Source organism: Fundulus heteroclitus, unplaced genomic scaffold (genome assembly GCF_011125445.2).
Source record: "Fundulus heteroclitus isolate FHET01 unplaced genomic scaffold, MU-UCD_Fhet_4.1 scaffold_145, whole genome shotgun sequence".
NCBI lineage: Eukaryota > Metazoa > Chordata > Actinopteri > Cyprinodontiformes > Fundulidae > Fundulus > Fundulus heteroclitus.
In genome coordinates, this window is record NW_023396557.1 from 386,303 (window position 1) to 400,727 (window position 14,425).

The 14,425-nt window shown below is 40.0% G+C and overlaps 1 protein-coding gene across 1 annotated transcript; it reads right to left on the minus strand.

The window, feature by feature from the left end:
- Window positions 1–9,934: 9,934 nt before the first annotated feature.
- On the minus strand, window positions 9,935–13,780 carry LOC118558682. Its single transcript, XM_036129193.1, has 2 exons — window positions 11,105–13,780; window positions 9,935–10,404 (listed from the first exon to the last, which is right to left on the minus strand). The coding sequence occupies exon 1, from the start codon at window positions 13,601–13,603 to the stop codon at window positions 11,429–11,431; it is 2,175 nt and encodes a 724-aa protein (XP_035985086.1). The 5' UTR covers window positions 13,604–13,780; the 3' UTR covers window positions 9,935–10,404; window positions 11,105–11,428.
- Between the last annotated feature and the right edge of the window lie 645 nt (window positions 13,781–14,425).

Genomic DNA, 14,425 nt, shown 5'->3' on the forward strand with positions numbered 1-14,425 from the left:
GCCGCTTTGTACTCGGCTGCGAACCGCTCTAGTGAGGGCTAGGCCACCAAAACGGATCCCGTCAACACCTTGGCTGGGCCTAGAAATTCTGTCCATAAGTTATGAACAGAATCGGTGACAAAGGGCAACCTCGGCGGAGTCCAGCTCTCACCGGAAACGAGTCCGACTTACTGCCGGCAATGCGGACCAGACTCTGACACCGGTCATACAGAGACCTGACAACCCTTATTAAAGGGCCCGGCACTCCGTACTCCCGGAGTACCTCCCACAGAATCGCTCGAGGGACACGGTCGAATGCCTTCTCCAAATCTACAAAGCACATGTAGACTGGAAAATCTATGCCAAAAATTGAGCAAAACACAAATTGTTTGGATAATCCAACGGACACCGTCTACAGTAGGACAGACTGTAGAGACAACTTGCCTTTGTCACAGAATGCTTGCTACACCAATGATGGTCCGCAAATGAGTCAAGGTGATGAAAGTAAATGCATGTCAGACCTTGTTAGATTTATTGCACGACGTGAGCTTGTCTCCACAGGTCTTACACAGTTTAATGATCGTCCAGAGTGCTTTAGAGCCTGGAGAGCATCCTTTTTGAGTGCCATCAGAGACTTAAACCTCTCAGCCAACGAACAGCTTGATCTTTTAGTCAAATGGCTAGGGAAAGACTCAGCAGAACATGCTACACGTATAAGAACGGTGCATGTGAATTACCCTGAGTATGGACTCAGGGCCGTTTGGGATAGACTACAGGAGTGTTATGGAGCTTCAGAGGTGGTTGAGAACTCCTTGTTCAAAAGGTTGGAGGAGATAGGTGCCATGCCTCAGTGCCAGATTGTGCAGCATAGAGCTATATATGTACGCAACTAGGCTCAGAGCATGGAGAAACAGGCAAGAAAAGCATAAAATAAAAGTAGAACAATATCCCAGTAAAGGAAAGTAGGACATATCACCAGAAGAGGACATCAGAAACTTCCCAACAAAAACACTCAGTACACTTAAAAAACGCTATGTAAGATTCAAAGAGTCTTTATTGTCACCGTCTGTTATCGTAGTGAAATTTCTACTCCGGTTCACATTATATATAATGAAGGCAAACAGACAAACAAACAGGCAACGTACAAGGTTTACAGTGTTTTTGTTGTTTGCTTGCTTTTTTTCTCATTGTAGACTAGAGAACAATTAATTGGAGAAGAGCAGAATTTAATTAGAATATTTTCAGCAAGTTTCCTCTGATATGTGGAGGAATGAAGGAGACAAAAATATAACATAGACAGAAATTAACTTTATTAATTAAAAGTAATTAATAAAGTTGACAGTTATAATGAAAAAATAATTAAGAAGAGGACTAAATAAATATGCTAATTAAGTGTATTTAAATAGATATTTGCAGTTATGTCTCATTGTATAGTTTAATTACTGCTTACATTTATTTAGTTGTTTATTTTACAGACATGTATTTGAGCATGTCTCTATTTCTGTATATATTTCTATATTTATTTTTGAATATTTCAGAGTCAGTCCTCCATACCCCAGCAACCAATTTCCTCTTTATAAATCAAAGCTACATCGCACCATTTGTGTTCAAGGTTCCATCTCATCCTCTGCCCCCTTCATGCCCACATTCAACTATAAATGGTCAATGCAAAGCACCTCATGAATGGTAATATGTATTTAAATGAGCCAGCTGATCATTGGCATTTCATAGTTAACAGTGGCAACCTCAGAAATGAAGACCAACACCACAGATGAGCCAGCAAAGCACTGTTGAGTTTGTATTTAATGTGTGAATCAGAGGTAAAAGAAAAAAAAATTGTGGGCTAATATATTGTCTTTGCATCCTCAGGTCCTCATTGACTCAGTTGGGGGACGAGGAGGGCCTAAGTGAGGAGATATAGGCACAGTGCTTTGAAGAATGGATCACAGGATCTGTTAAGCTTCATGACCTTATAATCAAGCTGGGACAGAACAACTATAGCCTGTTACACCTGGTTTCTTTTTCAGGAGATGACAGTAAGACTTAAGTCTGCAAAGATCTCTGTAAAAAAATCTTTCAAACAGAATAGACCAAAATAGAAATGTTTGGTTATGATGCACAGCACCATATTTGGCTGCTTCTATCTTTCTTTAGTTCACACAAAGTAGTTTGTACTTTTTATACTTTTTTCTGCTTTTCTGGATTTTTGTCAGAAGTGTTTTGAATACTCCATCATCTTAAGCTTGAAAATGAAAAACAAAAACTATTGTGTACAAGCAAAGCAAAGGACCGGGGAGCGTGCCTGTCCCGACAGAACTTTTTTTGCGTGATACATCTGGGACCCGTGGGAGAAATGGTCCACGGTGTGCCTCTCAATTCTTTCTGTTGAGAACGTAAAAGATGTATACTCATTCGGATTTACGATACTTGGATTCCTCTTTTTTGGTCTCGGAGGATATTTAATGTATCAACACCTTCAGAAGCTACTGGCGGTCAATATGGCCTTGATCAGGCAGTCGACGTGATCACTAAGGCGTTGAATGAACAAAACGGATGGCTTGATAAGCTGACCGCGGTTGTGGTACACAGAGGTGAGATTGGATAAAACCTGGAAGTGTGAACGTTAACTAGCCCATCAATTGGAATATTGGAATTGGATCCAAGAGACAGAAACGAAAAGACTTTAAAGCTGAAGGAAAAGTTGGTTTCAGCTTGTTCTCATAACAAACTCTGTTTTTCAAATCAGACTTTCCACTATCAAATTCCCCCTGAGTTGTTATGGCGACATCGCACAAATCCCTTGCTCCCCCCTCACCTTCCCCGCTACCATCTGTGGAGGTTTCTCTGAACTGTTGGCTGACCAAGACCAAGGACAAATGGCCCCTGGAGAGCCCCACGGAAATATAAACTTTCACCCAGACACACATACAGATGATTACATATACAGATGACATTTCACCCGACCAGCATTCAAATGTTTACCTTTCTGTATATATGTGTCTCGTAATTATTTGTGCTTCTCATGCAATGAGGTTTTTTGGCGGATGCTTCACATTATATGTGGAAACATAAATTGTGAAGCACCTGTCTTTTTTATCTCCCTCCACTCCACCAATGTAAATCTTTCTTCAACAGATTTTCAAGGGCAGAGCCTGTGGGCTTCGTGTAAGGCGGGGTCTGAGGCAGTTTGGAGGAACGCGCCTAATGGCTGCGCTGAAGTAGCAGCGGCCGACTGGCTGCGTTCCTTGGCAACGCAAGGCCTCAGTCAATCGTTCCCCCAAAATGTTAGTTAAGTGTATGTGATGGATGGTTGTACTGGAACTGAATTTTGATTGCAATGCAAATTACAGTTGACAAATAAAATTGATTGATTGATTGATTGATTGATTGATTGATTGATTGATTGATTGATTGATTGATTGATTGATACATTATTTAGAGACAGGAAATCACTTCTCTGCTTCCTGCGTTTCAGAGATTGTGTTGGATGATTTACAAGCAGAATGGATCAAGTGTTTTTTTCTTTTCCGTCTTCACCTACAAAAACAATAAAATCTCTCCTCATAGTTTAGGTGGTTTTTCAGGAAGCACTCACATGTACTTTCCGTTACTCGGCAGATAAAGAGAAAAATGGAAGTTTTCCTTCACCAGCTTTTTATTTTAGGTTCCTGGTTGTCCTTCTTGGACTAAAATATCACCAGCCTTAATATTATACTGTTTACCACAAGGTACTATGTAGAATATAACTAAAATAAAATAAAAACTGGCACAGCTGATAATAAATTTTCTTTGTGACATATTAACAATATGTCAATAATTAACATAACAGTCTCTAAGTTTACAACAGTTAAGAATGTATTTAATCTAAAATCTTTCATTTTTACATAGAATGGATTACCTGTTAAATAAAGGCTTTTCAGTTTAAGTACAGTCCTTTCCTGACAAACTTTAAATGTTTTGTTAGAAATAGTATTTTATCACCTTACAACTGAAACATAATTACTATGTCCAGGTGTGTTTTCTACAAGTGAACGGCTTGATATAGTTTCTATTCACTATAAAGAGCTACTCACCTTCTCTTTATGGGTAATTACTGTAATAAGGGGAACTCTTATCTTTACTACATGCAGGAAACCATATACAAGCTAACACGGCACACCTGTTTCAGAGCTGATAGGATTTATTTCTTACTTCTTTCCTCATGGTTATTTGAATAGTATTGAAAATCCTCAATTCTGAAACAGGCATCAACTGGATCTCCTTTTTCTGGATGACATTCACCTTTGATCCAAAAGGTTTCTTTAGTTCTGAACATATGTTCAAAGTAACAGGTTTCTAAGCTGTAGTCAGAACAATCACAACTAATAGGGATATCAAAGCCACAGGAGTCACTGGTTGAACCCTTTGTTCAGTTCAGTGCTTGACAGACTGCAATGAGGCCAACCTTTTAGATCACATTTCTCAAGGTGTGACTTGAATGTGGAGTCAGACAAGGCTGCCTTGCAGGTTTTAGAAAAATTAAAACCAAGGCCACATCCTGTTGATTGTTGTTTTTCTATGCTTACCACAGATTGCTTCTTCCATTCTCTATCGCACCATCTATTTACCTTGTACAAAATGTTAATAATGCTATCTTCCAAACGCTGTCCTTGTCTTTCAGATGTAGATGAACCACTAAGTCTTGATCCATTGAACTGAATCTTCTGTTTTAGGTGACAGTTTTGGAGTCTATGCGCCATCTAAACGCTGCTGATATCAAGACTCAATTGGAAATGGAAATTATTTTCCAGAGTAAAATTTTGGTGAGCCTATATTAATAGTTTAAATTTATATATGACAGGATTTGCTGTAGTCGAACAGATACAAGGTTTGATGTGTTCATCCATCCATCCATCAATTTTCTGACACACTTATCCCTGTTGGGGTCGCGAGGGGTGCTGGGGCCTATCTCCAGCTGTCAATGGGCGAGAGGCAGGGTGGTTTGATGTGTTCATTCTGAGATAATGTTCCACATATCTTTTTGCCCACTTGACACTTTCTTGTTTGGACCATTCTCTGTAAATCTGAGGGATGGTTATGAGTGAAAATATCAGTTGAGATCAGCAGGGAGAGAGATCAGCCCACCTGGCAACAACAACCACACTATCAAAGTCAGTTAAATACCCCTCTGACGCACAGTTTGCATTAGCAAGTAGTCTTTACTGTGTAGTTGCATATATGCATTGAGTTGCTGCCATGTAATTAACGAGTTAGTGTTTGTGTTAGTAAGCTACTGAATAGACATACCTATGTCCAGTAATAATAGTTATCACTATTGACTGTTAATTTCGATTTCCTGTACCATGAACTTAATAATTCCAACATTTTCTGTAACCTAATCTCAGTTTTTGCGACCAGCACAATATATTCTACATATAACAAAATACTTAAATTCAAACTACCAATGCAAATACTTACGTTGTCAGGTGCTGTGAGTGGCCCTGGACTGGGCTGCTGGTCTCCCTCTTTTTCTGACAGGTGAGGGCTGATTGCAGGCCAGGCGGAGACTCGCAGGTGACCCGCATCTCAGACGCTCTGGAGGCGTATTTAAGGAAACGGCTGCCAGCACCTCATTGCCAGAGTTGCTGCTCAAGTGATATGATCCAGCCTGCCAAACTCTCGTACTGTAAGCGTTCCAGCGTCTTACCTTGTTTCTCCTGTGCTCAGGTCTTGCTTCCACTTCGGACTCCTGATCCGAAGCGATCATCGTTCCCCAGACATCTTCCAGGATTCTCCATGCCTTCAAACATCTCAAGCAAACCTCAGCTGGCAGTTGCCCCTCTCCGTCCTCCAAGACGCGCAGATCACACCCTGCTCTCCCTCCGCGTTTCTCCACCTGCTTGCCTCGCCCCGCCTCTGCGGCTAGCGTTCGATCTCCAGCAGCCTGGTTCCATGAAGGACCGCTTACCTCTCCTTGGTGGATTCTCCATGCACTCTCCGTAAGCCAGTTTCCCTTATTAGTTACCCACTTGTTTCTGCCAACTGTCACTGACCTCTCGTTCCTTGTATGTTTAATCCCGCCTCGTCCGTCCCATCTGGCTGCGGGATACCCGATTTAACCCATATTCCTTTAAATAAACACAATTTTTTTTAACAAATTCGAGTTCTCCTGAATGTGTGTTCTGCATGTGGGTCAAAACAAGTACCTTATACCATGACATACGTTAGCTTGAATTTTTGTTGAAAGTTGTTGGGAAAGTTTCTCTGTTTCACCACAAAAGTAATGGGAAACTAAACAGTCAAAAAGGGATTTGACTGTAAATGTGAAAATATAAAGAGCTTTGATAGCATTATAAAAACTTCTACTTATACCAAGATTTATTAATTTATATTGCAAAAGATCTCTGTAAAATCAAAAGCTTTTTTAAAATCAAGAATTCAAGCAAAAAATGTTTTCCTTTCATACAATTTTGCTCTAATTAATATGGCAAAAACATAAATGTGATCAACGCAAGCTTGCTTGTTTCTTAAACCATTTTGCTCATCCACCAGTACATCTTAAGCCGCTAAACAAATAACTAATCAGTGATTAAGTAGAGAAGAAAAAGAGAAGAAAGTTTCTGGATCTGTTTCATTAAATCTTGAAACCAGACAAAACTTGCTCACCAGGTTGATGAGTAAAGAGGAATCATTACCTGAAGGGAAACAAATTCCTAAGTGTTGTCTCAGATTCAGATGTTGTGCAATCAAGCAATCAGACTGAGTTGTAAGCAAAGAAATTTGAGACATTTACAGGCACCGAGGAATACCCCACACCCCCCTCAGCAGGGTGCCATTGCTATGAAGCCAGGCTACAGCAGACTTTTCGTCCTCTTTGCCTGGACTCTCTCAAGGAGAGAGTCCGGGCAGGGGAGACCAGCCACCGATATGGGCCGCATGGGGCTCAAAGACTCACAAGCATCTGCAGGGTCGGCCAGGGTGAGTAAAGTCTGCTTTCTGTGAAACATCATAATCAAATCAGTGGTGTTCTGTTTAACCTGTGCAGGAGAAAGCTGACCTGGGAGCAGAGCCACTATCCAGCAGGAGTGCTGAGACCCCATGCTGCAACTCCACTTCAGAGACTTCAGACCGGCATAAAGGATCCCGGAGCCACCTCCTCACAGCCATGTTTTTGCTAGCCACATAGCTGGTCAGACAACCAGCCCTCACCCTCCCTGCTTCAAGTGCTTCCAACTGGATGCCCAAAGTGAAGCGAAATGACACGGTTTGTCGGAGTTGAAAGTTAGATGGCTTATTTAAAATGGCTAGCTCTGAGTCGGAAATTTCATTTGGAAAGTTGGATTTACAGGTCAGAAAGTCATTGCAACAGGCTCATGCTCGACTTCCACATTCATGAAGACTGCTGCTTGCAGCAACATTGAGTAAAACTTTATATTTTAACTGTTTTAGCAGCAGATTCAGGTTATTATTGCCAGAATGATTAATTGAATCCTGGTTCACTGCAGATCTAAGTTAAAGAACCAAAGTTCATCTTAAAGAATGTGAAATGAGGTTAAATTAGTTGTACTAATTTAGAACAATAGTTGGTATGTGTTCCAACCCATTCACAATGCAAATCCTGAGTTAAACAAATGTTATTTGATAATATAAAACTTTTAAGGATGATTTGCTCAGTAAAATCCATAACTTTAGGGCACTTGATTTTATTAATGCAATTATTCCTCTGGGAACCTAGGGAGGTTCAAACACCTAAAACATTCATTAACAACACAAGAAGGAGAGACAACATTGAGGTTTGGTTTTCAAATTATCTTGCAAGGAGAAGAGCTGAGATGCTTAATACAGATCTCCAAAACTCGCTCTGAAGCACTCCGTCCCCTCCTTTCTTTTTATTAGGCATTGTCAAGCTAAGGGGTAGGGATAAGCAAAACAACTGTGACCTTCGAGATAATACCAACCAGTTCACACAGTTCAGTCATGCGTAAGCACTCCAGATGGCCGAATAGAGTTCATAAAAACACTTATAGTCACAACATATTTCTCTGCTTTCTGCAGACCTTCTGCAAAGATGAGAGAAAGATCAGCCACATGAAATACATATTAATATCTAAAACCTTAAAACTTCTTTGTAGTAAAGAGTAAATATATATGAGTAAATATATATATCACCGCAAAAATAAAGACAAGCAATTCACATGAATTTTTCCTTCCTTGTATAAAACGGTGCAGATAGGATTCGCTATGCATGTTTTACCTGTAAAAAATCCACTCTTAACTGTGGTTATAGTAGCAGAATTTTATAATCCTTTCCAGCCTTTTCTATCAGTTCAGTTTGCAAAACTGTGTTAATGAACTCCTTGGAAGTTGAGTTCTAGATACAGCCATTTCTAAGTTAATTTTCCTCATTGAGGCATGTATGTAAATAAAATATCAATGCACTGCTTGCTGCTTTTTATTTGATGTGTATTTTCTACATCAATGATTTCTATGAATGCAAAGGTAATCTGTTTCTAAGCCCTAACTCTTCCCGCCCAGCCCTAGTCCCACTGATGTGTTTCCTTCCTATCTGCAGTATTTCCAGTTTTAACGGTTACATGATGGGACTGGTTAGGTGAAGACAGTGAAAGTTGTCAGATGCACAAAAAAGATACATGCACCCTCTTTTTTTCTGCTGAGAAGGTAATTATCAAACCTGTATTACAACCCCAACTCCAATGAAGTCAGGATGTTGTGTAATGTAAATAAAAACAGAATACAATCATTTGCTAATTCTTTTCAACCTATATTCAGTTGATTAACTATCTTTTGGGCAAATATTCACAATTTTTTTTATTTGATACCTGCAGAAGATTTCCATAAACATGGGACAGTGGCATGTTTGCCATTGTGTTACATAACCTTTGCTTTTAAAAACACTTAATAAGCATTTGGGAACTGAGCACACTAATTTTAGGTTTCCCATTCTTTCTCAATGTACAACTTCAGCTGCTCAACAGTCCAAGGTTTCCGGTGAAGTATTTTGTGTTTGATAATGTTTTCACGTTTTCAATGTGAGACACATCTGGACTGCAAGCAAGTCTACTACCTACACCCTTTTATTATGAAGCCACGCTGCTGTAACACGTGCAGAACGTGGCTTAGCCTTGTCTGGCTGAAATAAGCAGGGACATCCCTGAAAAAGACATCACTTGGATGGAAGGATTTTTTGGTCCATAACCTGCATTTCAATTTCAATTCAATTCAATTTTATTTATATAGCGCCAATTCATGAAACATGTCATCTCAAGGCACTTTACAAAGTGAAATTCAATCAGATTATACAAATTGGGTCAGATTATACAGATTGGTCATTTACCTTTCAGTACTAATACTACTTTCACAGATGTGCTAGTTAGTCATTCAATGAGCACTAACACCCCCCTCTACCATCACAGATGCTGTCTTTTCACTAATAACAATTCTAATAGTCATTATCCTCTTTTTGACATAAGCCGTGATTTCCAAAAACAGTTTGAAAAGCAAACTTGTTCTCTTTGTGTCAGTCCATCTCATATGAGCTCCAGCCTAGAGAAGCGGCGTTTCAGGTGTTGTTGATATGTTGTTTTACTTAGTTTGAACTTGCACTTTTAGATGGAGCTGTGCTGTTTGTATGTCAGTTTGTTTACATTTCCCAGATCTATACTATAGAAGTGTCTAGTTGTTGCCATCTATTGGCGCAACTTATGTATTACATTTTAGAGTCTGCCATGTTTGATGATGTCATAAAAAGCAGACCAGGCAGGACAATACCAAGCATGGTTTTCTCTCAGTGACACTGCAACTTCGATTTGGTTGGTCTTTGAAAGCACTGTTGGTATGTATTGAATTTTGCGATGGATATTTGTAGACTAAGAATGATACAGCCATTTGTATAAAGCAATGCTTGAGCTAATTGTATTTTCTGGAGCAATTTGTTGTATTTTGTGCTGCATTGTTTGTGTAACCCACTTCAGGGTATGTACACGTCTACGCTCTAGGTTCATAGGAGCTGAGACAATAGCAATAACGTGATGGACACAGATATTTGTAGTTAAATGTACCTTTAGTAACAGATATGGAAAAAAGTACAATACAAAAATAACAATACCTATGGGCCCAAAATAAAACTAAAAAAATAAAATGTTCTTCTGAAGAATGTTCTTCCGGAATTTGTAACTCCAACTTCAATAATTGTTCAAGTTCGTAAGTCAGTTAGTCAGGGGATAAGTCAAGTCAGGAATTGTATCCAAGAAGTTTCTCCGGATGTCTGTCAGCGAACTGACACAATCCTACCACAGAACCTGGTGAATGATGTGGTAGAGCTCACGATCCGACTGGGAAGGCTCGCCATCAATGGGTCAATTCTCCTTAGCCTCGTTGGACACTTAGGCTGGATGAATCAATTTCCACGAAGTCAAAAGACCTGACCTGTATTAACAAAACAGGTTGTATAGTCCCAATTTTCCAATATGCAATTGCTTGAAAATCAATAGAATGATTTAATAATCATTTAAAGTGTTGTACAACAGAAAATCTATTTCTCAGTTGCAATAATAACTAACAGGAGTTAACAACGGTTAACTACAAATTTCCAATTTCCATTTCCAAATATAATCTCCATTGTTGCTAAAGTGTATTTTTAACAAATAAAACATACAATAAAATGAAATATGATAACATTTTACCAGTGAATTCACTTACATATGGAAAACACATTACTTTTTACAGTATAATGTGCAACCCACAGTTCGTATGAAAACCCTTCATAAAAGGATTTTAGATTGTGAATAAACAAAATATAATACAAATCAGAGCTTAGCTGTTTTTTTTTCCACTTTAAAACTTAAAATGACAAATTTATCACAAAATACCTTTGCATTTTGGTTGCAGTCACAATTTGCAAGTGTAACTAGTCCCTTCACAGTTTTAATCTCTTTTGCTCCACTTTTTATCTATGCAGTGCACATCACCATGAATGCGCTTGTTAAACTATCAAACAAATGCTTTTTTCTTTTTAACACAAAACGTTATTTCAAGAACTTAAAATGTGCAAAACCAAACAATGAGTTAGCTTATCTGCCAGGAGCAGTTTAACACATTAAATGAGAACATGTGTTTACTAGCTTACCAAGAAGTTTAACATCAAAAGGGAAAATAAGCAATAAACGTGTTCCTTCAACGCTCTCCGTACTCTTTTTCTTTTCTTTCCAACCAACACGTGAGAGTAGAGTTGCGCTCTGTGCATGAGTGAACGAGGGAAAAACGTTCTCTCTCTTCCTACATATCACTTCCTGTTACCGTCACGATAACTTCCGGTTTTCAAAATAAAGGACGGTTTATATAGAAAACGTAAATCAACCCGTTTTAAACCAAATTAATTTTTGTTTTAACCTTTTTACCAGGGGGGTTACACCCTCCCCCTCTAAATTAACATGAGTCCCTTCATGTTGTCTCAAGGGTCAAGATCACCTTCAAAGGTTTCAACCAGAGCTTTGTTAAACCCTTCTAGAATGGTTTGTGCAAAAGAAATCAAGGGTCTACCAAGCTGTGGGTAAGTAAACTTAGTAGGGGGTTTTCTCTGTCTTTCAGATCTGCGAACTATACCAGCAGTCTGATCATCACTGGATTCAGGAAATTCAGCATCATTTAATTCAGTAGATTGTCTCTGTTCAATATCTTTAGACTGCTCGACTTTCTTTAAAGTTTCAGTGTGAAAAGAATTGTTTGTCTTGTCATTTTCGATTTCGGTATTCTCACTGTCTGTTGTGTTTTCAGTTTCCAGTTCAATGAGTGTTAATTCGGGTAGGTTTCCATTTGGGTTTCCATTTTGTGTCTCATCCGGTAGGTTTTTGTTCCCAGTGTCCTTTCCTTTTTCCATAGATTGGCCCAGGATTTGATCCTTGGGTAAGTTTCCACATTCCTTACTTGCTTTTGCTTCATCCGTTTTTTGTGTCAAAATGTTTGGTTGAACGATCCTTGTGGTTGTTTCAATAGTTGTTGGATAGAAACATGGACTATAGTCATCCTCAGTATCTGAGTCAGGAGGATTTTCTTCAGGATGAATGGAAGTTTGCCTTGTTTTAGGTTTTGAGGCCGCTTTTGGTTTTACCATTTCCTCCTCCTCGGGTAAAAATCCGCAAGGGAGCAGTAGATCACGGTGGAGTGTGCGCAAGGGCCCTTCCTGACCCTCGGGACTGACTGTGTACACAGGCATATCTCCAGCCTTCTTTTGGACAACATAAATGGTAGGCTCCCATCGGTCAGCTAATTTGTGTTTGCCACGAAAGCGAAGATTTCGCACAAGGACTCTATCGCCTGTGTCAAGTGTTGACTCCCTTACTCTCATGTCAAATCTTCGTTTGTTCTTGTCAGCTACTTTCTTTGAATTGGCTGATGCTAACTGATAGCTCTCTTTCAGATAAGTTTTAAGGTTACGTACATACTGTGAATGAGACAAGCCTGTTTCTTTCTGAACTGGTAGACCAAATGCTATATCTATGGGCAATCGAGGCTGGCGCCCAAACATTAACTCGTAGGGTGAAAACCCGGTAACGTCACTCCTCGTGCAATTATACGCATGAGTGAGAGGTCGGACATAATCACGCCATTTGGATTTTTCCTTGTCTTTGAGCGTACCCAACATACTGAGTAATGTACGGTTATAGCGCTCAACAGGGTTACCCCTAGGGTGGTAAGGGCTTGTTCTCACTTTCTTGGTACCAACCAAGGCACACAGCTCTTTGATGACTTGTGCTTCGAAATCACGGCCTTGGTCACTGTGAAGGCGTTCAGGAAATCCATAATGAAGAAAAAATTGTTCCCATAGACATTTGGCCACGGTTAAGGCTTTTTGGTCTCGAGTCGGAATGGCTATCGCATACTTAGTAAAGTGGTCTGTTATTACCAGAATGTCCTTGACATTATGACTGTCAGGTTCTATGGACAAGAAGTCCATACAAACAAGTTCCATAGGACGACATGTCTGTATGTTGACCAAAGGTGCTGCTTTGTCAGGTTGCCTTTTCCTTTTAACGCACCTTGGACACTGCTTGATTTTTGATTCAACATCTTGAGCCATCTTTGGCCAATAGAAGCGAGATCTGGTTAATTCAACTGTTCTTTCGACTCCTAAATGACCCATTTCATCATGTAAGCTATGAAGTACTGGTTTCCTCAAAGCTTGTGGCAAGACAAGTTGGTATTGAGTTTTTTTGTCACATTGTCTTTTGCGGAACAGCAGATTGTTTTTAATTTCAAAGCGGCTCTTTTCCTTCAGCATAAGTTGAAGTTCTGGCTCGTTAACAACATTGAAATCTGCTTCTCCTGTCTCACATAAGTTAATGATCACTCTGATGGAGGGGTCTGCTCTCTGCTGCGCAGCTATCTCGGCCTCACTGTACTTTGGGACTGTGGGAAAACCATTAAGTGTTTCATCATCCGCAAATGTCGATGGAATTGCATCTGGGTGAACGGCAAGCGACTCAATGTAACAGGTGGGCATGTCAGGATCGTTTTGGAAAACAGTATGTAGCTCACAGGTGGCTTGGACTATGTTTACAGGCGTGAGATGGTGTGAAGTGAACTCATGGATTCTTTGGCTCTCTTCTCGAGATTCACTGTCATCCATAAACTTGCCATGAGGCCTCCTAGACAACCCATCGGCATCTTGATTTTGCTTGCCTGCGCGATATCTGATGTCAAAAGTGAACGTAGATAAGGCCGCTAACCAGCGGTAACTAGTTGCGTCTAGTTTGGCTTTGGTTAGGACGTACCGCAAAGGATTATTATCGGTTATCACTATGAAAACATTTCCATATAAGTAATCGTGGAATTTTTCGGTTATAGCCCATTTAAGGGCTAAAAATTCCAACTTATGTGCTGGATAACGAGATTCACACTGAGAGAGACCACGGCTTGCATAAGCAATAACTCGGGACTGCCCGTCTTGTTCTTGGTATAACGCCGCACCAAGGCCTGTTGTGCTTGCGTCAGTGTGAACAACGTAAGGCAACAGAGGATTTGCAAAACCTAACACTGGTGCAGACGTTAACTTGTCAATGATCTGTTCAAAAGCGTCTTGGCACGCTTGGGTCCACCTTTCACCAAATGGTTCTTTTGGGTTGTGGTACTTGGAAGCTAAGTTTGTGATTTTAACCCCTTTTCGCACTGGAGGGTAACCAGCTGTTAAGTTGGTTAAGGGTTTTACAATCTTAGAGTACCCCTCTACGAATCTACGGTAGTACCCTGAGAACCCAAGAAATGACCTAAGGTCTTTTAAGGTCTGTGGTCTTGGCCAGGTCTTAAGTGCTTCGGTCTTTTGGGGATCGGTCTCAACACCATTTCGACTGACAATATGTCCTAAATAGCGGACTGACGTCTGGAAAAAACTACATTTTTCGGGTGACAATTTCAAGCCGTTTTCTCTCAAGCGATTCAGAACATTTGTCAA

Coding starts and splice junctions, on each gene's coding strand:
- LOC118558682 (XM_036129193.1), bottom strand. CDS start 13,603: ATGGATGACAGTGAATCTCGAGAAGAGAGCCAAAGAATCCATGAGTTC.